Source organism: Alosa sapidissima, chromosome 7 (genome assembly GCF_018492685.1).
Source record: "Alosa sapidissima isolate fAloSap1 chromosome 7, fAloSap1.pri, whole genome shotgun sequence".
NCBI classification, from domain to species: domain Eukaryota; kingdom Metazoa; phylum Chordata; class Actinopteri; order Clupeiformes; family Clupeidae; genus Alosa; species Alosa sapidissima.
Genome location: NC_055963.1, coordinates 37,882,725 through 37,908,815, shown reverse-complemented (window position 1 = coordinate 37,908,815; position 26,091 = coordinate 37,882,725). Strand labels below are relative to the sequence as shown.

The following is a 26,091-nucleotide window of genomic DNA, read 5'->3' as shown; positions in this document are numbered from 1 at the left end:
TCAGCCAATAGAAATCCCTATGGTTTGATACTAGATGTACAAGCTGAGCAAATTAATTTGCCGCCGCTAGGGTGCGTCTAGATTTCTAGGCTAGGTAGTTTTTGTAACCGGGTTCCGAAGTGCAATGTTTTAAAACCGCCAGTTAACTTTTGCTGTGTAGACGGCAAAGCCGTCAATTTTATGACTACATAGCCCCACCCCTCAACTCAGCCACTGCACTCAACCTGACACGCTGCTTGTCAGAACAAACCAAACCATTTGTTTATCATATAAAAATGTTTTTTCTTTCCCCTGTCATGTTTTATATGCACAATGTATCAACCTTGGCTAAGTTGAGGGTTGACTATTTTGGCTAAGTTAGAAGCACACCATTAGCTTAACAGGGCGATTCTACCGAATTCGTGCAAATTGCTGTCCCAGACCCTAAAAATGAATTTAAAAAGCATTTATACAGAAAAATGTTACATATTTATGAAGATCTTTTTATTATCTATTAAGAACTAGAACAATATTTGAGGTAGCATCAAGCTTTATATATATATATAATCATCATGTTTAGGGTACTTTCAATTGAGAGGTGGCTGTCCCAAACCCTAAGGCCTAAATTTCACCTTATGAAAAACATTTTGTAATTTTTTCCACGCATGTTTTTATAAAGATCTTTTGAATACCTATGATAAAAGCAATCGAAAAAATATATTTATTGCATATTTTTTTCAAAAATCATAAATCATTATGTAAAATATGTTGTCCCGCATTTTTATGTCACACTGTAAGGTTTAGCCCATAGGATGATAATGATTTTAGCCACACAGCTCCATTTTGGACCAGGAAGTGTGTGTGCATCCCTCTCTCCCCCCAATCCAATCATTTTTGAGTAAATGCATTCAAAAGTCTCAAAATCAGCTGGTGACATTTAAGAACGTCACTACCGAGCACATATTTATTTCAATTAATCAAGTTGTTTTGGTTGTTTTTTTTTGAAAATGTAGTTTTTATTTGTGTATAAATGTTCAGAACTGTGCTATCTAACCATGTGCTGACTAGCATCTTTGAGAGAGGCTCAAAAATATACCTTTTCGTCACTACCGAAACAGTCACAACCGAAACATAAATTGAAGTTTCGGTTGTGACGAGATTGTTTCGGTAGTGACTAAATGGAACGCTAGGTCCTATAGTTTGGTAAATCAGTGATATTTCCAATTGCACATTTATATATATATAAAATACATTTTAGCATATTTAAGACTAGGCCTACAACCTGAAATAAAAGTTTAATTTCAATGATTAAGCTAGTGCTATTCATGGGTTTCATCAGGTTCCTTTCCACAGGTGTATTAGTCAAGCACCATGCAGTCTGCATTCATAATCTACAGTAGGTGTAGGTGCTTGATTGTATACATCTGTGGAAAGGGACCTGATGATACCCATGAATAAAGAAACAAATTGCCAACATGTCTTAACATAAAGGAAAAAGTGGAGCAGAAAAACTGATAAAATTAAGGGCCTGTCCCAATACCTCCCCTACCCCTAGATTTTTGCCCTAACCCTCGTTTTTGCACGTGTAGGGCTAGGGTGTCCCATTACTTTAGGGAGCAAGGGGAAGTGCCATTTCCCCCTTAAAATCAACCCTCAAAATATAGCCAGGACTGATGCAAGCTTAAAACGAAGTGGGAGATGAAATTACCCAGGATACCGTGCGAGCTCAGCGAGCCGGCCAAATCTTTCATATATTTGAACACTAGAAAGTATTCAAAAATATCTCACGAAGCTAACGATGTTCATGATATCTGCTGAGTGCTTTGAGAGAGTCTGCCCATCAAATAATGTTATATATCGATCTGGGTAGTTTCGTCAATATTTAGGATGTGTGTTCTGGCGTTCACATGAACATGAATATCTTTGTTGATTAACCAGACGTAGATAAACCAGCACAGCCCACACAACAATGACCGCTGGAAGGGGCATGTTCCTGAATGAAAATAGTAGCAGGCTACTACCGGTAGACACGTCGGCGCTGCGTGTGACGTAGATGAGCACGTTCGCTACGCTAATTTGCATATAGTGGTGTCCTAATTCATAGGGAAAGATCTTCACCCCCACTTCCCTTGTCGAGGGGGCTTTAATGTTGAGGGCAATCAAAACCTAGTGGAAGTTTTAAGGGGGGAGAAATAGGACGGGCCCATAGACAAATATTGAGGGATGACTCAGTGATGTACCAAGAATATTTAAGAAAGGAAAGTGAAAGAAATCATTGTTCAACTGCATCTTTTTGCAGAAGTATTAGTTAGGAAGACTGAGGGCCCTATCTTACACTCAGGCACGACACAATTGTTTTCGTAGTTTTAAGTCAGCACATTTTATCATTATTCCGCCAGACACCCATACTGTGTGATCCTTGCACACCCACGGGTGCATCGATTAAAAAAAGAGGTGTGGTCAGGCATATGATCACAAATAGCTATTTTGACGCCACAAAAAATGATAAAACCACTGACCAAGGAACGTGGTCTAAAGTTAAATGGGCATTATTTCAGTTATTTTGAGGGTGCACTGTCAGGAATCTAACAGCCTGGTGGTAAGACCTAAGCCAGTGTTTCTTAAACTGGGCCTCCAATGCCATTCCTACAACATTTTCCAAAATGATACCAAATTTCATTGGCTGGAGAGAAGGGGGTCTCGGGACTTGGCCAGTATGTTTTGGGGGTCGGCAGATAAAACGTTTAAGAACCACTGACCTAAGCAACGAGTCCCTGGCAACGCAATTCAAAGACTGTGCTGGTGTGCTTGGATGAATGTCCTTAGCATTTTTAACATTCATTGGAATGTTATTGGGGTGTTAGGAAGCAAAGGACACGAGCGTAGACAGTACACAGACACAAACATACTCCATACACCTGGGGATGCTGGTTTGCCTGTATAATCTGTGTTGCGTTGGACCACGTGGCTCAGCCTGTCCCTCGTTTTGTTTTCGTTGTTGTTGAACCTTGTCTTACATTTAAAAAACAAAAACTGAACTGCGGATTTGCTTAACTATTTGGGGTGTTTGACCGAGTGAGTCAGAGTTTAGGCTGGCTATGACGAGGCAAACCAGCGTCGCCTGGTTTCAAGCATTCCAACAATAGTTCCATACATACGTTCACATTTTGTTTTGCACACTTTCACATTTGTGTGAGTACCTAGTAGGGGTAAGTGTTGATTTTTGATTTAAGTTTTTTATTTTCAAAAAGAGTAAGAGAGTCTGCCTTCAGCAGATCCCTTCTGCAGAAATGTGTTTGCTCATCCATATGGTGGTACTGTGCCATGGTACATGCAGTACTTGCTTTTAGGGAATGGAAGATGGCACTCTTATTGTTTTTCTTCTGATTGGTTATGGCATACCTTCCAACATTTAGCTTTTAAAAACTGGGTTTTGGGTTGCCAGGTTTTATGACAACAGGATTGAAATTGAAAGTAAGTCATTGTGTTGGCTATGTGTGGTGCATATTATACCAAATTTGGCAACCTGGGAAATGTCAGACTAACAGAAAAAAATGAATGGATCCGTGAATTTAAAATTAAGTTTGATGGTCATGCATTTTTTCCGGGAGAAAAAACAAAACGGGTGGCCGCCGGGAGATGACCTTGAAATATGTTGTTGGCAGGTATGGGTTATACCTAACAAACATTCATGCTTAAAGGGATACTCCAGCATAAAAACAATCAAAACAAAATAGCCTTACACTTAACTGATAAGTCTAAGGCTATTACACTTAACTGAAGTGATAAATCGAAGTATTGCAAACTTAAACCCTAGGTCATTTTTACTTTGAAGTAGCCCTTCAATTAAGGGGCGAGGGACATATCCTTTTGAACCATGCACCTGGCGTCTGATCACTTATTCTGCTGTCAAACTAGGAAAAGTGAACAGATCATGCGTCTTAGATTGTCAAAAAAGGGCCCTGAAGGTAACAAATTGAGCACTAAAATGAGATCTGGAGGTTATACAGTGGGTCCCAGTTAAAAATTGACACTTCATTCACGATCATGGTGAATGGTGAAATGTAAGTACAACTGCAGCCGCTTGGGGGCAGCATAGTCCGCTGTGGAGTTCCACGGTCGAACCAGACGGCGCATTCGACAGCAAGGGCTGTGATTGGTCGAGTTTTCAGTGCGTTTCTCTGTGTTTTTAGCAGCCCCTGCAACATGCTAGTCCACTGTAGCCTAAGCCTTGTACATAATGTTAAACATAGTTTTGGATTCAGTGGCAAGATTTCTTGATTGTACAGTGTCTGTCTCTCAGTAATGTTTTAAAATGAGAGCTTCGTCAGCTGGCAGTAGGCTACTTTGTCGGTAGTCATGAGAAGTTCGCTTGCTAACAGAACATAAATATGCTGCCCAGAAACCTTGTGAATAGTTCTGATTTTTTTTACTACACTAACGAGGTTGAAATATAGACTTTGCCTACAGCATCTCCTTAACAGTAATGTTAACAAAATGACAGCATTCATATGACAAAGAAAAACGAATTCGGTCACTCAAGACTGTGCCACAGCAACCAGTGTAGGCTACAGTCCTACCCAATAGGCCTACTCGAAGCAGATAGCGTTGTCTGACGGTCGAGTGGGTTAATGCACGTATTTCCAGAACAGGTCTGCAACTTTCAGGTAGTTCTGAGTTCGAATCTAGGCAGGAGCAGAGCCATATAAAGGCCTAGGCCTATTGTTATAATTTTTTGCAAGGTGTTGCTCCTGGCAATACTTGTTTATAATACGTTTGGTGATTAATTGATAGCTGTTTTTGGGACACGTTAAACGTTCTTTATAATGAGCGCATCCGGGGAGTAAAACGACTGTTACGCGCTGTTACAACTGTAGGCTACATTGATTGCAATACAAAAATATGCGCGTGTTAGTTTTGTGATGTTTTGCACTTTTGCCTCATGTGTTTTCAGGTTTGAGGGCTTTTTTGGCAAGATTGACCTTGGTTAGACTCTGCATATGTTATTTCTCCGTATGGAAAATAAAGTCAATTTTCGACACACGTCTGTTATTAGTTAAATAACAAGTGTTGCTTGTTAAAACATGTGACTAGTGAAACTCAAATGATTTTAGAAATATTTAGCCAAAGCCAAAAAGAGAAGGAGAGACGCCGGTGCAGCTCAGACGTCTTCTTAATTTTCTTTATTCTTTAGTAAAAGGTGCAGAACATTATTAAACTTTGACTAACGTTTCGATGTTCGTTAGTCAAAAACATCGACACATCGAAATGTTAGTCAAAGTTTAATAATGTTCTGCAGCTTTTACTGAAGAATAAAGAAAATTAAGAAGACATCTGAGCTGCACCGGCGTCTCTCCTCTCTAAAATATCTGTCCTGGCCTGGTTGCAACGGATTGTGGCCAAACGACAGAAGCGCGGAGAACCCTCCTTTGTCTTCCAAAAAGTGTTACTTTGTGCCCCGCGCTCCCCCACTGCTTGTGAAAGAAGGGGATGGGGGAGGGGGGCTTAACGTGAAAAAGCTTAATGTCACAAAACGGAAACGAGTCGTTTTAGGCTACAGGCCTTCATAATGGTAGGCTACAGGAAGTGGGGGGAGGGTATGGGATGACCAGAGCCGTCATCTATCGTCTTTCCAGGCACACAGCTCGTTATAAAGCCTATCGACTGCCTTAACAGATAGGCTTTGCTCTTGGGTTTGGCCTTACAGCGAACTCAATGCTCTTGTTGCTTGCAGTTTGTTAAATAAAGCGATGCAGATTACATTATTTATTTCTGATTAATTGCGTCTTTTGATGTATGTTGCAACATTTGCTTGTTAGGCTGGGCTACTGTCAATGTCCTGTACAGGTCAATGTTCAACAATTGCTGGTGTAGGCCTAGGCTATTAATCAATTAGGGACTGTTCGTTATTTATTTAATTAAGGGGCTACCGGAGGAGTTTTGGGAGCGTTAGTCAAAAAAGACGTGACCCTCCCTCGCCAGCAAGACTTTTTTCTATGACCCTCCAAAGTGATTGAGAAAAAACGCATGATCCTCCCCAGTCCCAACAATGTATTGATGCCTTAGGCTACTGGGTCAATTTGGGAGCTTGCATGCTACGACTCCTTCCTTGAAATGCCTTGAAAAGGCTGTCGTTTGCACAATTTCACAAATAATCACCGGGACCGAAACAAACCTGTCAACTTTTCCCGGGTTTATCGCGTATTTTAACTTTTTCCTCGCTGTCTTAGGAGGAGCTGCAGGGCCGTCGCAAGGGGATGCGAGGCCCTGTGCGAACTTGACAGATGCAAGGCCCTTTTCACTTACGTGCATGAAATCATGCGATAGCTTACTTTACACATAGCCAAGGCTACCGTCGGTGTATTTTAATAGTAGCCTAGTCTAATAAGCTACACCAGCTTGCCTTTAAGAGGGGAAATTCAATTGTATAGCCTATAACATTAGCTGAGTCACATATTTGGCCATATGGTGTTTATCATAGGCTACATCACGAAACCAAATAGTGTAACAAAGGCGAACACTTTAACAGGGGGAATTCATTGGGCATGAATCATTGTGCTGAACGGTATTTGTCAATGAGCAGAAACACACACGACATTCAAACTACTGATAAGATGTACTGGTCTGTATCTATAGGCTAACATTGGACAAATAAATGACACTGACTCGCCATATCCTGACTCAGGAAAAAAAACATTTTCTTGCTTTGCCGCAAACTCAGCAATGAAATCATAGGCCAGTTTGCAGGTAGCCTAACGTCTTTTTCATAGAAGGGAGAGCCCAGTCTCTCCTGTGACATGGAGGTGCGCAAATAGTTTTTAATAGCCTGTTCAACTTCGAAAAGCTTCGTTCACCCGATGCCAGTCACTGATCGCAATTTCAAAGTTCGGAAAGCTTCATCTTTTTAAGTTTTAAGTGCAGTGGCCCATATCTGCCCCCTTTGGAATTATATCTCGAGCCTATTATAAGGTCCAGTGCGTTATGTCCTGGGATTCGGATGTGCTCAAAAAGAAAAGAAAAAACACTTTTTTATAGATGGTTATGAGGCGCAATGTGAGAGAGAAATTTGATGATCATTGATCGTTGTTTTGGGACGTTAAGCCTTTTCCATAGGCGTCAGTGAAGGAGATTGAAGAATGACCATTTTTTTTTATACGAAAATATTTCTTAACTACAAAAACTCAGTGTCTAAAAACTCAGTGTCATTCAGACTCAACCCTCTTGTTGTTTTATTATCTTTTTCGTTGTCGTTTGAACGTTGGCAAGCAGGCATGTTGCGGTTGCAATTTAAGTGAAATTTCTACAGTAGGCCTACAACATGCTGTTAGGCTGGGCTACTGTCAATGTACTTGTACAGGTAAATGTTCAACAATTGCTGGTGTACAGGTTATATAATCAATTAGCTAAATCATTTGTCCAGCTGTTTAAACATTTTTTCGTGCTACATTCAAACGCAAAAGGTGCTTTGATATATTTTTCGTTTGAACGTCGGCAAGCAGTCATGCTTTGGTTGCAATGAATGAGGATAATTGCTTTTTTTTTGCATTATTTTGAATATGACTCGCTCCAGTCTCAACAGCACGTACTTTTCCCACACGCTTAGTTCTAACACACATAGGCCAATCCCCTCTCGCTTTCTCTCTCTCCATCCCTGCACACGGTGCTTTCTTAAAGGAGCTGCACCATTTTACAACAATTGCATCTACATTTTCATATTAGAATGTTTTGTCAAGTGTAAGCTTAAACTACCGTGATCAATTGAAGTTCCCGTGCCCCCGCTGCGTCATGGAAGCAGTAAGTCAGTCGCATCAAAAATAGTAGTGGCACCCAAGTGACACCTTGTGGTTGTTTGTGTCAACTGCAGTTTGTGCCATTTCTGCTGAGAAAATGGGGATCGTGATTCATGAAGGAACCCGTCCAAACTTAACGGGGACCCACTGTATGTGTTCTTTGAGCAATTGTTAACATGTTAGATACTTTTTAAATGTGACCATTTTTGAACACTTAATAAATCTTTCTTTAAGGATAATAAAACCAAGCATACATGTTCTATCTTGCATCCCAAACTATCCATCAGCTGTTCAGTTGCATTATGTGGAACATTTGAGACTTATTTGTCATTTTTTATCAACACAAAATACTGACAGTTTGATGTAGTAGTCACAACCGAAACACAGGATGTTTTGTTAAAAAAGTATATCTAATCATCTGACAAGATAACATGGTGGTGTTTGATTAAATATATATTTTTAGTAATACATCCTTAAATTTGAAAACGTTATGATCAACTTTATGCGTCTTACAAAGAAATATTTTTTTTTAAATGCAATTAAATGACACTTATTTTGTGTTAAAAAATATTATTGTTATCAGTTGAATCATAGAAATGCTTTAAGAAAATTCAAAAAAATATATTTAGAAGGTATATGTAAAGAAATTCCTAATAGGTTATCACAAAACTTCTTATTTTGTTAATTGTTATTGTGTTTCGGTAGTGACAAATTTTGGGAGAAGGAAAACATTCCAAAACTGTATAAAAAGACAATATGAAATTAAAATGTCCAATTATTAGAAATGTGTACCTTTAGATGTTATATAATGAGTGTGAATTAAAAGTTTTGGGGAAAAAAGACACTTTTTTCCAAATGTTTCATGTTAATATTTTTTCCAGTGTGACATGCTCAGACCTAATGCAAAACATAAGCTTTTCAAATTCCACATAGCAGTCACATACCTTGAAAATTAACTTTATTAGTTTAACAGTTGAAAACCGAATTGTCTGTAGTCTCCTTATTTCATGCGACTGATTCAACAAACTGTTTAACAATGTTTTGTCTTCTACGCAAATTAAATGTGAAGCCTCTGCACAGCCGTCACGGTGCCATCGACTGGTACTAACACACCTCTGTGTGTGCACGCAAGTTTTTTTTCAAGAAAAAATACACCCGTTGGTTTCGTGTAGACGTACCCTTAGAGAGCATGCCAGGTAAAAGCCTTTCCTGTAATTTAATTACAAATGTAAATGCCAGTTACTGGATGCTACAGTGACATTGTCTGGAATCATGGTTCATTAGATGACATGAACATTGGGCTCTTTGCCAAGAAATACTCTAGGTGGGTTTGGCATACATAGAAGAGTGACAATACTGAAAAGCACCCCATGCCTAATGTGAATTATAGTGGGGAGTCTGGGATATTGTGGGGCTGATTTTATTCTAAAGACCCTGAGAACCTTTTTTAAGGTGCATGGTATCATGAGTCAATCTTTTCCAAGACACTAAAAGTGGGTCATGATTGGATCATTAATCAGGTCAATAAACCAAAACATATGTCCAGATAAAAAAATGGTTTATTGAACACAAAATCAAGCTTCTGCCATTGCCATGTCACTTACCTGATCTAAACTCCACAGCAAAACAGTGGGGTGAGTCAAAGAGGAGAATGCACAAGTGAAGACCTAGGAATCTGGGCCAGTATTCACAGAGCATTTTATCTTACCACTAGGAGTACTCCTAAATCGCACTAAAAGATTTTAGATATGAGTTTTCTCTTAAAGTTATTCACAATGCCTCTCAGACCTACTCTTAGTAAAGAAAAACTCCTAAACTAAGAGTGAGTGTTCGTTGCTATGGTTGACGTCATTACTAGGGCTGTAATGATATGCGATTCGAAATCGCGACACTCATATCCACGAAACCGCGACACACCCTTTCTAGTGTTTCACACAGTGCTTTTCAGCTTACACGGCCGCATAAGCAACACACATCTCCCGCTTTATTTACCGGTAGCCTACGTTGTCCGAAAATAAATAAATAAATAATAATTTCATACCTCTCGGCTTTTATTGTAGACTATGTGTTCAACTTTACCAAACAGTTTAGAAGTAAATAGTGTTAATTTCAATTTCAAGTAAATAGTGTTAATGTCAGACGAGACGAGAGGAAATATGTTCGTCAACAACCTTTTTTTTCATGACTAAGACGAGACGACGACGAGACAACACTAATGTCCTGAAACACTGACTAAGACTATCTTAAGATGCATTATTGTTGACGAAAAAAGACGAAACTAAAATGTTTTGGCGAGATTTCTGCCAGAGTTAAGCTAACTACCTAAGCTTTATGCCACAATGCTACATACCCAGAAGTTAAAGCTTCTCTCATACAAATTAACATCCCCCAGAATGTCCATACGAAAATGTTCAGCATGTAATGTCAACTATGTAACTAGTTACACTGATGATGCAAAGTTTGCTAGCAAGTAAGCTAATATGGAAAGTTCGCTAGCAAGTTAGCTATGGCTAGATGGAGAGTTTGTTTGGGGAATGTGTTGCGTTTGGGCGCATATCACCATCTAGCGTGGCGGAGTAAAACATTAATACTTGGGTCTACGACAGTGTTTCTCAAACTTTTTCAGACGAAGGACCACTTAACTAACCCTAACTAAAAAAAAAAATTTAAAAAAAAGATTAGACCTACTTCAACAGTATATTAGTCTACACAATAGGCCTACTCACTGAACCACCTTGCTTATTATCTTTGCACTTTGCTTATTGTGTCAGAGGATTCATACGATTTAAACTGGCATATCTTACATAGACAGTGTTGCAGAACTGTTTGGATTTACATACAAGTTGGTTCAATATTGCAAACAACTCATCTATCTTATATTTTACCACATCTGCTTGCGGACCACTTGGGATAGCTTGCGGACCACCAGTAGTCCCCCGGACCACCCGGATCACGAAACACTGGTCTATGAATATCATGACAGTGGTCCAGTCAAATCTTTTACTGTCTATGGTCAAATCCCAGCCGAGCTATAACTGTAGCTTGACTTACCTGTGCATGTAAACATGCTGTAGTGACTGACAAAAAATCAGAGTAATTATAACAGACGAGTAGCTCTGTGGACACACAATATTGTTGGAAAATTGAAATGTGTGAAACACTATTTGACTCAAATGGTAATCAGAAATAATTTGTTATAAAAAAAAGACTAAAATGTTTTGACTAAAACTGACTAAGATACCTTTAGTTTTCTTTTGACTAAAACTAGACTAAAATGACGAGACTTTTAGTCGACTAAAATTTGACTAACAAAAATTATATTTGAATGACTAAATATGACAGACTAAAAAGGACATTTCGTCACAAGACTAAGACTAAATTAAAAATAGGTGACAAAATTAAAACTAGAAGTAAACCCCCTCTCCTTGCCCTGCTCTCTCTCGTTCTCCCTCCCTCTCCTGCTCAATGAACACGCGCGGCTCCGCCAACACAACCCAAATAAAACATTCACTATCATGAAAGCAAGAACGCATAGAAGACGACTAGCTAAATTACTATTAAATCCGCTTAGCATCATTAGCATGCTGCACATATTTGTTTAAAACTCTTGCATTCAAGTTGACTGATCATCTCAATACCAACGTTTCCTAAAAGAGCCTGTCCCAAGGAGAACAAGTAGCCTATTACCTTAAAACTTAAACACACATGGGGAAACTGAACCGACCAATCAGTAGACTATGATAAGCTAGCCAACTGTACTTTGTTTACAATATGTCCAGGCTTCAACCAGACAGCTGAATTAAAGAGGTAGATTTGTAATAAAAATAGTAGGCCTAGGCCATAGGCTAATCTGCATAAAGTGTGCTGTCATAAATATCAGACATTCAGTAAAATCGTTTTATATCAGGATATAAAATAGTACAGATATATTATACTATATATTATATTGTAATCCTCTGGTGTTCTACGGTAGGCTGTTAAAATGTTATTTAATAAAATGTCTAAAATAAATAAAATAAATAAAAATTGAGGTTCGTATCGAACCGTGGGTCAAAAATCGTGATAAAGTCCAGTTTTTGTAGTTTTTGGTTAGTAACGGTTATTTTTTACGCAATTCGGCGATGACGTCATACGAGGTAGACGTGGTGGAAGCTATTTTTTACAGTCTATGGGTGGAAGCAGAGATAAGAAGGAATCCGACCTGCGGTCATATCCCTGTCCCACCCCATCTCTCTCTCCCACTTACTTACTGTCTCACTATTCACTGTCCTATACAAATAAAGGCAAAAAGCCCAAAATAATATACTTAAAAAAAACTGGAGCTAGTCTATGAATAGCAGTGGGTAGGCCTACAATAACAACTTTTTTTACTGTCGAGTGAAAGTCAACGTTTTCTTTATATCTAGTGACCGTGATTATGTCGTTGGCTCAGATAAGTACCCTAAACTTAGTTTAGAAGATCTAGAAATAGAAGGCATATTATGCTAGCTATGTAGTTTGACCCACCTGTGAACCCCAAGTGTTTATTTCTAAGCTTTCAGGCTACCTCTTTCTCCGGTGAAAATGTTGTATCAACATTGTATAAAACAAAGCAACAGCACACAAAGACAAAACAAAACATGCAGCATGCAGGAAACCACCACCAAATGAGATGAAGGGGACAGAAAGAAAGATACACAGACCTAGATATGTAAAAAAAGAAACTTGAATGAAACACACATGACCAATACAGTATAACACTCAAATGTGATGACATCACAAACCAACAGACTAAAGCCAGCCTGGTACACCTGTGTCCCAGCATCAGAAGTGGAGGTGGGCAAGGGCTGATCCCCAGTATCACACTGTCCATGGTCTCCTGCTGTGAGGCGTCTGTCAACATCTTTTGAAAACAAATATAAAAAAGGTCAGCGAAGAGGGTACACAAGAGAAAAAAAGATTACAGTACAGTGGACCCTGATATGCAATACTCGATGTATTCAAAAAAATACATGAAAGACATTCAGAACATATTTGATGATGTTGAAGGTTACTGTTAAATAACATCAATACTAGTGGTCATAGGCGCCGGAAGCACAGTGGCCAATGGCACAGTGGCCAATGGCCCCCTCACTTTTGACTCAAAATATCTTTTAATACAAAATCATCCACGAAAAAAAAAAACTCCGGAAAAAACGGAGAGAGGTGTGAACCATTATAGCGGTAGTAGCCCGCATCTAATATAGCCTAAAGCTATTTGTGCAGCGTCACTGTTGAAATACCTTAAACTTTCTGTCCATGCATGGGTCAAAACGATGAGCAAAACACCAGCAGAGCGCCCAGGCAACACCTCCAGGGAGCAGACAGCCAAAACCGATGAGCAAAACACCAGCAGAGTGCCCAGGCAACACCCCCAGGGAGCAGACAGCGCTCAATTCTGAGACGTTCATTCTCAATCAATGCAACATTTGTGGAGGGATGGATTTGAAATGTAGCCAAATCCAGTAACATTTATTCTGGTCTGGTATGATTGATTGTATTGTAAAGTTCCTGAGTTAAGCGTGATGTCCTCCTGTGCAACGGAGACTCCAACAGCTCCAGCTGTCACCTCGGGATGGCTTCAAATTTTCAATATATCTGCGGCCTAGGTCTACTGTTCGTTTATTTTCCAGGGGCAGTGGTTGCCATTAGCCTATATTAATTGTGAGCAATTATTGAAGTTATGAATCTGTTAGATAACCACATTTAGCCTAGCGACATGAGATTCAATTAATATTATGCGCAACGTGATATACCCGAAACATACAGCCTAAGCTACCAAGCTTTCGCAAGGTTTATGACATCACTTAAAATTACCAGCAATGTTCAAATAGACCAGGTTAACCTATTTATTTTTATTTTCTGTGTCCCCGTTTCCCAAACCACATTTGCTGATGCGAACTTATGACAAAAAGGAGGCTGCATTTCGTGTGGACATCTTAATGCAGTTTAAGGCTGAATTATGTTTCTTACTTGTGAGTCTACGTGGGTCAGCGGCAGTCATTCTCGCGTTCTCCTTTACAGCAATAAGACGCAATTCCGCCAACTCTAGCCTCGCCCTTTACTCATTGTCTTCATCTTTTTTTCCCTTTTCAAAAAGTTCATACTCAAGTCATTCACGTTCTGTCTCCCTGTACTTGAGACTCCTCTGCAATTCCAGCTGAGGGGCAGTGGTTGTCATTAGCGTATAGTAAAATGTGAACGATTATCAATGATATGATGATACTGCTATGATGATAGCCTACTGCTTTTATTGCACAACTGAGAATTGGGCTATTAATCGGTTACAAGGTGCTGTCATCTATCCGAAACATCTACTAAGCCGTCTCTGGGTTTGTTGGGTGGGTATTGCAATGTTCAAATAAAGCATGTTAACCTATTTCATTTAATTCACTTCTGTGCGCCTTGTGTGATATCACTCAAGTCTCAAGTTGCTATAGCCATATCACTCGAGTCACTCAAGTTGCTTTAGTGATATCACTCAAGTCACTCAAGTTGCTTTAGTTAATTAGTAAGTTACTACCAGAAGCTCACAAATGCCGTCATGTAAGGTACTTTCTAAATATTCAACATAATCGGAAGCAGCTGCAATTGTAACAGGACATTTTGAAAGAGACCTGCTGCGTCTACTTTGATAAGCAGCGTCATGAACCGCATTCCAATACGGTATGTTTTGTTTAATTTCAAATAGCATAGACTTTGTCTGTCCACTTTTGAAATTATATGCGGGGCTGAACCCCTGGCAAATGCGTATGTGGTCTATATCTGAAATTATTAGCGTCTATAGCCATTGGGCCTGCAGGTGGCTACTCGTTGTTTATTGCATTACTTATTTACTCTCTCTGAGGATTAACAACTTACATTAGGCTACTTTTACGTTACTGCGTTGAAATGTTTCTATGGACATTATATATATCATCCCCTTTTATTTATTATTTAATTAATTACTATTAATTAGGTAGCATCAAGTCCAAACCAAGTTGCGCTGTAGGCCTACCAGGCATTTCTTACAGATAGCTAATCTCCCTTCAAAAGTTAATGAACACGGCTCTTCCTAGTTCACTTCCAAAAATTGTGCAAGTTCGAATTGCTTTGTGGAAGTGTTGTTGCCCAGCTCGCACACACTCCTTCATAAAAGTTAAATGGTGACATGCACACAACTTGCAAAACATTGAACTGCTTTGAGTGAAGTGCGCTTGCGAGTTGCGTTCCTTCTGTCATTAATAGTCTACTAGATGCTCTTCACACTGAAAACAGTGGCAGTCCTAGCTTGTAACACCCTAATATTTTTTTGGAATCAATTTGTGGTGTGATTGACATCAGATGATCAGACTAGTCATTAGCTAGTTAGTTGTGCACTGTTTTCCGCTCAGTAGTAAGGTAATAGCCTTCTCCGATGAGTTTTGTTTTTTTGCCAATATTCTTGTCGCCCTCCCTGAATTCTGAATATCTTTGCTCGCACACTGTAGGATCTGTAATGTGATTAGCCCAGAGAAAGAATCTCTCGTGTGTAAGTTCACTCCAAGTTGGCCTAGTACCCCATAAACTGCATAGGCTATTTATATTTATCTGTAAAATGACCGCATGTGTTTGTTCAACTTTATGAAGCAGAATTACGCAGGCTATTACGAACGCACACATTTTGTTTGCGCAAGAAACAAATACAGCGCAAAATACAGCGCAGGCGTTTTTTTTTTTTTTTTTTTGGGTGGGTGGGGGGGTTATCTGGCCCCTGCACTTTGAAACTTGTTCCGGCGCCCCTGCTAGTGGTAATAAATGTCTAAAGTGCATGTGGTGTGTGCATTTACTGTATTGGGAGGTAGCTAAACTCTGAAGTGAGAAGTGGATAAATTCTGTTTCTGAAATGTCAGAGGTGGGTAAACTGTGTTTACTTGCGTTAGCCTCCACTACAGCCCTGGTGACACGGTCATGGCCAAATTATTGTGAAAGAGAACCATAGCAGTCTAACATAAAACGCAAACACACTGTTTAGTTGTGAAAGCTGCTTGATGATCACCACCACTGATCCCAACGCTAGCCATGATGCTTTCATGACGATATGGACATTTACTTCAGGGCAATTTTGTTTTGGCTCATATTCGTGAATCACGAAATATCCTCTAATGTCAGACTGATCATGATTGTAGTGGAGGCTGTGTCAAAGGGAACACGGTATGCAAAATACACACAGAACTAGCTAACGTGCAGCTTTTGAACATTAGCATGATGCTTACCGTGGCAATATCTCGCTTGCGGCAGACGGTGTCTCTGGACCTCGGGACAGGGCAGGCAGAGAGGTTTGCATGCACAGACGGCAAAGCGGTAGGAATTAACTTCGCCATCCTCTCACTCTTTAAACCAAGTGAGACCATCTTGGCATCCCCTGAGTGGTAATCCTCCTCCTTGAAATGCGCGCTGCATATTCTCGAGAAGGCGGTGACAGAGCTAGCTGAAAAATCTGCTCATCAAAAATTGCACCTAGCTTCGGAAGATCCCTTTGTCCTTGGGGAAGCAATGGACCCTAAGTCCAGTTTTGCTGGAGTTCTTGCACCCGGCACAAACACAGTAGTAAACCATTTTATCTATTTATTTAGAGATCTACTCTCTCCCTCTCTCCATCAGCTATCTATGTTATGTTATGCTATGCTATCTCTCACTACTATCTAGATCTACCTCTATATATCTATATCTACCTCTATATATCTATCTATCTAGGCTATCTCTATCTTTATATTTACTTATATACCTGACACTGTTACTCTCTCACTAGCTGCTACTCTCACTAATCGTCGTCTCTCTCAATGGTATCAAGGCAGCCTTTCCTCTGTCGTCCCGAAACGAGTACCTCATGTGACGTCATGGAATGCATTGTGGGAGAAATAAGAATCATCGCAAACCTGTTGCTAACTGCTAAAATATCACCTACTTTTCCTTATTATATTTCTTTTTTGTGATGCTATACAACATTAAATACAATGGATAATTGTTTAAATGTTTATTACCAACTAGAAAATTGCCAGAAAAGACAAAAAAAAAAAACCTGCACCACAGGCTTTAAGTACAACTCAAGAAAAGAAAAGCACGTTGTGTCCGCTACACAACCTCAGCAACCCAAAAATAGATCAGCCTTACCGGTTTCCAACGCGGCAACGATCGCATTAGGTCCTTTGTCGTCCGTTAAAACGGTGTGGCTTTTAGCTATTTACACAATTAGCTTTATGTTCCAGTCGGCCGATATCTCAGGTCTCGCCTAGACTCCCCGAGCATTTTGCACCCTTCTTTCCTCTTCTCGTACCCCATTTAAAGTCATTCAAAAGTTCCCGCATCCTCTGATAGGTGCGTCAGCTGACGCGTTAGACAATCAGCTGACTGGTTTGACAGCCAACTGATAGGTACGTCAGCTGCATTAGACAATCAGCTGACGGGTATGACAGCCAGCTGATAAGTGCGTCATCTGACGGGTTAGACAATCAGTTGACGGGTTTGGCAGACCCCCACCCCATATAAACCAAAGAAAACAGACAGGAAAACGAACAATGTGGAAAACACTTATCACCTGGTTACTAATTATTGTCTGACCAGGTTTATTAGTGAATCCTATATAAATTATGTGGCGGTGCTACAAGACAAAGCAAATAGCCTAGTAGCATAATTAAATACACTACGGATTGATGCAGTATCTTTGCAACATGTTTTAAATTAATCTGTATGAAGACACATAGCCTACATTTGTAAAAAGGAGAAACAAATTAATTTGATTTACAATGAAATAGGGATGTCACGAGAAGCGATTTTGGTGGTAAGATAATTGTCTGAAGAATAATTACGATTTTACTTTACGATTATTATGATTAGTAAACATGTGCATTTAACAAAATATTCACGATTGTTGAAGGATTGTTGTTGCTACATAGAAGCACTGCATAGAACAGGCTAAATTGCTATTAAATCCGCTTAGCATTGTGACCATGCTGCGCAAATTTGTTCAAAACGGCTGCATTAAAGTTAACTCTGCTAAGATCTTATCACAACATAGTACATTGAAGAGACTAAACTAAGTTAAGTTATGCAATCAAGCAGTATCTCAAATCTAACGTTAGAACACTGTTTGGATGTCAAGTTTAGCATGCTTACTTACAGCTGCTTGTCAATTTCGTTACTCATGCAGGGCTCATTTTATTGACTCTGATGTTTGCAAAATCACGATGTAAACAGAAAAGTATTTACCAAGACTCAAAAAGTGCTTGTCCCAAGGAGAAGTACGAACCGTTATTTGAACTAGGTAACTACGTTATGAATTGCATCCACGCATCAGCAGCCTTTTAACTGCGTTATTAGGATTCCCTCACAAACCCGTAATGTGGAGATAATCGAATCGAAATCGAATCAGACTGAAAAAATGAATCGTTAGATTAATCGATGCATCGAAAAAATAATCGCTAGATTAATCGTTTAAAAAATAATCGTTTATAATAATCATTTTGTTCTTAAATGTACATACATACAGTGCCACTGAAGTAGGCTATCCTGGTTGTAACCTGTTCAGTTTGGCCTATAGAAGGAAAAAAAAAATCGGTGCGAATGGGTACAAAAAGTTGGTATTAAATTTAAATTCAAAGTCGTGTTAAAGAGGTCTTAAAAAGTCTTGAATTTAAGTTGGAGGATCCTGGAGGTACCCTGAATAAAGTGTATGCATTGTTATGAATCCTCTGAAGTTATGACTTTTGTAGAGGTTACATAAACATTTTCATCTGTCTGTTATAGGTATGCTTTGCCAACACAGTCTTTCTGGAGCCCATAGACAGCATCGAGCATATCCCACCTGCACGCTGGAAGCTTACCTGCTACATTTGCAAACAGCGTGGTTCTGGTGCATGCATTCAATGCCACAAAGCCAACTGTTACACTGCCTTTCACGTGACATGTGCCCAGCAGGCAGGTCTTTACATGAAGATGGAGCCAGTGCGGGAGACGGGAGCTAATGGAACCTCTTTCAGTGTCCGAAAGACAGCATATTGTGATATTCATACACCGCCTGGTACAGCCAGGCCAGTAGGAGGAAATTTGGGTACTGGGAGCCTTGGATCATCCAACAGCGAAGGAGGAGAGGGGGATGAAGATGATGAACTCATTGTAACTGGAGAGGAGGAAGGTAAAGGTGGGTGGAGCTCTGAGCGGGCAAAGAGAGCAAAGGCCAAGTCGAGACTGAAGATGAAAAGAGCAAGGAAAATTCTGGCGGAGAAGCGAGCAGCTGCACCGGTGGTGTCAGTTCCATGCATCCCTCCACACAGGTGCTTATCCTTACACTGTAAACCATCTCACACACAATCTCGTGAGCATTAGTGCCTATTGTCAAATTGATGGCAGGTGCCATTTGTTTACATTACGCTACACTCTATGTAATATTTTATGTAATATGCTGTATTATTTCTTCTTTTTTTCTTTTGGATTTCTGGGAAATTCAAAGAGAGTAGCTCTCATTTTCAATGATGCTGAGATTGAAATCACTTAAATGTTAATATAAAATATAGATTTATCAAAACAATATAAAACATAAAAATGCATAATACATTGTTGATGAATGAAGAATTAGAGATTACAGTTTTGAATTGTCCATAGGAAAGAACAAAATTGATGTTTACAGTTTGTTGAAGATTATTCCAGTTGGGGCATTTAAGCAAAAGGTTGGCTTTCCCATGTGGGACTTAGAGCCTCAGATAGTCATTGTTTTTTTTGTATGATTTATTTGTGGGATTTTGAGTATAACAGATTTGCTTGACTGCAATTTTGGTCCCTGGTCATTTGATCAGATCAGAGGGACTAAAATTTCAGTCAAGCATCATTGAAATGTGAGATGGTAAGTTTCCAGCTTTTGCTCTATAGATAAATATCCATTTTTATCACAACTCTCTGGTAAAGGTGACTACTTTTAAACCACTTTTAAACCATAGCCATCACCAGTGATCAATCTGGTTGCACAATGATAGACCAATGTTTTGGGCAGAACTGTGCATGTGCAAGGCTTCACGACACCAACCTCGCTCCAGCTGTGAGATCATAACACATGATTGGTACCATGTCAACTTTTGGCGGAGGAAGGGGCGGAATATGTGTAGACGACAGCCGTGTTTGCGTTACAAACTAAACCCATACATTTCTTTGGGAGATTCTTTAACTTCTGTGTCTCATTAGAAAGTCTCTGCTTAAAGTGAAGAAGGTATCAGCATATCTTACATTATTACATCTCCATAGTCCCAACACTGACATGGGAACTGTTTGATTTCCCCTACTGTACATAGCAAAGCAAGTTTTGTTTTTCTAAAATAATTTGTCACAGTTTGCTTACGAGGTTATTTTGGTTCGTAAATTCAATCTGACACTGAAAATAGAATAACAGTTAAAAAGAATTCAGATTGTGCTCGGAATGGCAATTTATGTACGCACCCATAACCTACACAGGAATTCACGCGTTGGCAGCAGTAGCCTAATGTTAGCGATGTCTCTGTCAAAAAAGAAACGCAGTTTCAGTTCCAGCCAGAATGGACTGACAATAAACATTGTTCCTGATGTCATAAAGGCCAATGTTAAGTCAATGGGGAAATTTTAATAGTTTTTAATTAGTAGTTTAAAAAGTATAAAAGTTACAAAGATGAAAAATACAAAGCCCACATGTCCTAATTAAGACCTACGTAACATAGTTTGAATGAAGTTTCTACATTAAACGGTTGAAGCTGCATTATCTGCATTAGAAGAAGAACTAGAAAAGCATTTCCTGAAGGAAATACAGTGCATGAAAATGCAAAAAATACTATGTAACATATCATACAGAGTGAAAACAAATAATGCAGATATAGTTGCAATAGTGTTGCTAGGGTACATATGTTGATTGTTATGCCAAATTGAGTGGTTGCTATGGTGGTTGCTTGGGTAATCCTGTTGGTTGCTATGGTGGTTGCTAGGTTGACATTGTGGTGGTTGCTAGGGTATTTGACATGGTTGCTAGGCTGTTGCTAGGGTACTTGGGGTGGTTGCTAGGCTGTTGCTAGGGTAGTTATGGTGGTTGCTATGCTGTTGCTAGGGTACTTGATGTGGTTGCTAGTATGTTGCTAGGTTAGTTGTGATGGTTGCTATGCTGGTTGCTAGGTTAAACTCATTGGTTGCCATGTTGATTGCTAGGTTGTAACTGTGTAAGTGGTTGCTAGGCTGTTGCTAGGGTATTTGACATGGTTGCTAGGCTGTTGCTAGGGTACTTGAGGTGGTTGCTAGGCTGTTGCTAGGTTAGTTGTGGTGGTTGCTATGCTGGTTGCTAGGTTAAACCCATTGATTGCTAGGTTGTAACTGTGGAAGTGGTTGCTAGGCTGTTGCTAGGGTATTTTACATGGTTGCTAGGCTGTTGCTAGGTTAGTTGTGGTGGTTGCTATGCTGGTTGCTAGGTTAAACTCATTGGTTGCTATATTGGTTGCTAGGTTGTAACTGTGTAAATGGTTGCTAGGCTGTTGCCTGGGTATTTGACATGGTTGCTAGGCTGTTGCTAGGGTATATGAGGTGGTTGCTAGGCTGTTGCTAGGTTAGTTGTGGTGGTTGCTATGCTGGTTGCTAGGTTAAACTCACATCCAAATATGCATTTCATCAAATAAAAATTCATAAAGGATGCAATGACATCCCATTCCTGAAATGTATGTCCTTTTAAAATGTTCTATCTCAGATGATGAAGATGTGCAACTTAAAATACATTAACTGGTACACACACACTAAATTCAAATATCTCATTTAATTTTGACAGGTTGAGTAAAATTACCGGTAATTTGACTGTGCCCAGGAAGAGTCAGTTCATGCAACGGTTGCACAGTTACTGGACCCTGAAGAGGCAGAGTCGAAATGGAGTGCCACTCTTGCGTAGGCTTCAGACACACTTTCAGTCTCAGCGCACCAATGAACAAGTGCTTCCTGCAATTGTAAGTGGTTCTGTTTATTTGCTTGTTTGTACACATTGTACACAAGTTTGATTATCATTAATCAGCTAGTAGGAGGACAGTGTTTCCTCTAGATTTGTTTTTAGCAGTGGGGGCAGACTAAATATCAGAAGGTACAAATTACAATATCAATACATTGACAATTAATTAACAAAAACTAGAATATCTTTCTTAAAGCTACATTGTGTAATTTTTTGGGTCGATTCTTAGCAAAACCCCATTTTTTCTTTAAAAAAATATGTGCTCATTCATGTGTAATTCCTTCCACCAACAAATCAAAGTATTCTCGTAAGCGTAGAATCTGGCATTCAGAATACATACGAGTTGTCTGTATGGTGGCAGCCATGTTTCGGCCTCCATCTTTAGAGCACATTAGTTAAGGAGGGACATACCTGAAATTCTAGCTCTGCCTTTAGCGTTTGTCGGTCAGTTACCGAATGACCGAGTTGTGCTCATGGCTGCAGGGAAACCCCTAATGTTGAATCACCTGATGATCTCTGACTCTTCGTACGGAAATAGAAGAAGTGTCTTGTACAGTATGTCGAATAATGTTATTATTCCTCCTGCATGAAATAGTGTATGACATTTCACCACTAGATGGGAGAATTTCCCCCAAGAATTAACCCATGATAGAACATATAACCCATTGATGGAACCTATAGCTGAATTTGGACCTAGGTAATAATAATAACACCGTGGAGGCATTAATTTTGCCGTGGCGGGCCGCCATCCCAACAAGAACGTAGAGGAAACACTGTTAGGACGATAACGAGAAAGAAAAGGGCAATCTTCAATCACCGGGATCTTCTAGCAAGTGCATCTTTGGGCAAGTGGGGCCGATGCGGAAATACGTATACCTATATTGTGCACCATACCCCGACAGTAGCCTATAGTACGTCAACCTCCTCACCTAAACTACCCAGACTATTTACTCATGAACAAGACCTACCAGGGCCATGTCCATGTGTGAGGGTCCTGTTTGAACACTCCGTGTGAGATCCAGGCCCAATTATCAGGGGATTGTCCGGACGTCATGTCTGAAAGCAGCTCAAGTGTGTTTATGTGGTCTGGATCCAGTCCATTTTATTGGCTTGTTAACATGTTTTCATGCGTCCACAGAGACTAGATAGTGAAGACAAACATGCAGCTCTGAAGGAACAGCTCAAGGCTTGGCAGAGATTAAGACATGACCTGGAGAGAGCCAGACTACTTGTAGAACTGATTCGCAAGCGAGAGAAGCTAAAGAGAGAAACGGTAAGAAGCATGCATTAACAAGTTATTCTTATTTTTAAGTTACGTTTGTGCTGTGCCTGCTGTAGCTCTCATTTGGACCTTTTCCATGTTGTTACATTGTCATTAATATTAATATCTAACCAATTCAATGCTCAATCATCGTTTTCATGTTCAAACTTCATGTTTGGTCTCCGTGGAAATGGGAAAAGGCATGAGATTGAATTTAAAGACACAGAGCTATGTGACTGCTTGTACAAACACTGGATTTATATGTTTCTTCACAATTTCTAAGTTGACCATACACAGTGGTGTCATGTAAGGACCCTGTTCATGTTGCTAAGCACTTGTAATGACATTTTGAGTCTGTTAATAAGCGTCGGCTCCCCCGGCACCGACCGCGTCACAGTGCCCCCCCTCATCCCCCCTAGTGTTAACTTCGTCAGACGAGAGGAAATATGTTCGGCAACGACCTTTTTTTTTATGACTAAGACGAGACTGCACTAATGTCCTGAAACACTGACTAAGACTATCTTAAGATGCATTATTGTTGACGAAAAAAGACGAGACTAAAATATTTTGCATGACATAAAAACTAAGATAAAATCTATCTTCATTTTCGTCTACAAAATGAGAATACAGAATATCTAGCTCTTACGTTTTCAAAATAGTCCGAACGAGTTCATGTGCAGCAGCTTTTGCAACACGAAACTTCATAGAACAAGAACACTGGAGATTTCTGCCAGCTAACTAAGCTTTATGCCACAATGCTACATACCCAGAAGTTGAAGCTTTTCTCATACATATACAAATTAACATCCCCCAGAATATCCATACGAAAATGTTCAGCAAGTAATGTCAACTATTTAACTAGTTACACTGATGATGGAGAGTTAGGGGAATGTGTTGCGTGTGGGCGCACATCGCCATCTAGTGTGGCGGAGTAAAACATTAATACTTGGGTCTACGACAGTGTTTCTCAAACTTTTTCAGACAAAGGACCACTTAACTAACCAATAAAAAAGAAACGCACGGACCATCTAGCTAAAAAAAAAGATTAGACCTACTTCAACAGTAGGCTATATTAGCCTACACAATAGGCCTACTCACTGAACCTGTCACGGTTGCAAGGGCTTGAGCCAAACGCAGGGCAAAGTATGGCAAGGCAAGGGAATCTTTGAACTGCAATAATCTTTATTCTAAACACAACCCACATAGACTAATAAACGACTAAGACTGAGGGGAGACAGAGGGTTTAAATACACAGGGGTAACAGGGCACAGGTGGACAATGAACAAGGTAAAACAAGAGACAGGTGGAAACCATAATTAAACTAACAGACTAACGAGATCAGGTGAGGGGCAGAGACACAGGCACAGGGAACAGAAACACATGGCAAAACAAACAAAGAAACACATGGAACAGGACACAGGAAGTAAACAAGAGGAGCAGACATAAAGGAAAACACTAAACAGGGAAAACAAAACACGACAGGACCCTTACAGAACCACCTTGCTTATTGTCTTTGCTCTTTGCTTATTGTGTCAGAGGATTCATACTGTATGATTTAAACTGGCATATCTTACATAGACAGTGTTGCAGAACTGTTTGGATTTACATACAAGTTGGTTCAATATTGCAAACAACTCATCTATATTATGTTTTACCACGTCTGCTCGCGGACCACTTGGGATAGCTTGCGGACTACCAGTGGTCCCCGAACCACACTTTGAGAAACACTGGTCTATGAAGAATCATGACCATGATCCAGTCAAATCTTTTACAATCTATGGTCAAATCCCACCCGAGCTATAACTGTAGCTCGACTTACCTGTGCATGTGAACATACTGACTGCCAAAAAATCAGAATGAGCAATTATAACAGACGAGTTGCCCTGTGGACACACAATATTGTTGGAAAATTGAGATGTGTGAAACACTATTTGACTAAAATGGTAATCAGAAATAATTTGTTATAAAAAAAGACTAAAATGTTTTGACTAAAATGAAGACTAAGATACCTTTAGTTTTCTTTTGACTAAATCTAGACTAAAATGACAAGACTTTTAGTTGACTAAAACTTGACTAGCAAAACTGATATTTGAATGACTAAATATGACAAAGACTAAAAGGACATTTCGTCACAAGACTAAGACTAAATTAAAAATAGGTGAAAAAATGAACACTAATCCCCCCCGTACTGTACATCAATTCTGTGCACCGTAGCATAAAGCGCCAAAGTGATACTATACATCGTTTGAAAGCTGAGACTATGTATTCACCTTATTCAGCCCTGCCCATTTTTTTAAATTCCACGTTGTCTTTAAACTTCCGGTCGGCTAGCTACGTCTAGTTAGCTTCATTGGGATAACACGGCAGAAGAGGATAGACAGGCTAACTTGGGAGGAAAACGACAAATGCCATTAGGAGGTCAGATTGCAATATTGTACTTCGCTATCCAAGGCTATTCACCCCTACGGAGTGGGTAGACGATGTGGCAGTGGCCGCTGTATCGTATGGAGAAACTCGCAAATCCTTATCTGTTTGGTAACTATGGTAACTAGTTTAGAAAGTTATTACAGAACAGCCGCTCCAAAGTTTTCCTAACTTCAGATAGGAAAGGTGTATAACAGAAATGTCTTAAGTCACCAAAATCCTAAATAAACGTTCCTAACTTTAGGATGACCCATAACATATGATGCCAGGCATCTCGATAGAGCTCTGTTATCTCAATGTATGTACTGCTCAATCGGAAGTTCCGTGACAATGTGGGCAAAGCTAGCGCCCCCCATGTTTGCGCACGGAATAAGGTGAATAATCCAGCTCATAAAAAAAACAAAGAATTAGAAAGTTTGCAAACTTATTTTTCCGGTGGATCCCGTGTGCTGGAAGCTGTTTGCCTTGACAAAAGTTAGGTTGACGCACACTGGCGTGTTTATGAGACTCTTTTGGTTAATTAGAGCCCACCTATATGTCTAAGAGACCTATTGTTCTCCAGATATAAGCAACCACAGGGAATCGGGCAAACAAGCTGTCGATCAGGCATCCCAGCTTTGATTGACAATAACTCGAGTCTACAGCAAGCCTCGAAGATGAGACCC

At 39.7% G+C, this 26,091-nt stretch overlaps 1 protein-coding gene across 2 annotated transcripts in view; it reads left to right on the top strand.

The window, feature by feature from the left end:
• Positions 1–26,091, top strand: part of brpf1 (bromodomain and PHD finger containing, 1) — a 104,077-nt gene that overhangs the window by 21,408 nt on the left and 56,578 nt on the right. For both annotated transcript variants that reach the window (XM_042098202.1, XM_042098203.1), the window contains 3 exons: positions 18,552–19,078; positions 21,571–21,742; positions 22,880–23,014. In XM_042098202.1, coding sequence (XP_041954136.1) covers positions 18,552–19,078; positions 21,571–21,742; positions 22,880–23,014 — 834 coding nt within the window. The remainder of the gene's footprint in view (positions 1–18,551; positions 19,079–21,570; positions 21,743–22,879; positions 23,015–26,091) is intronic.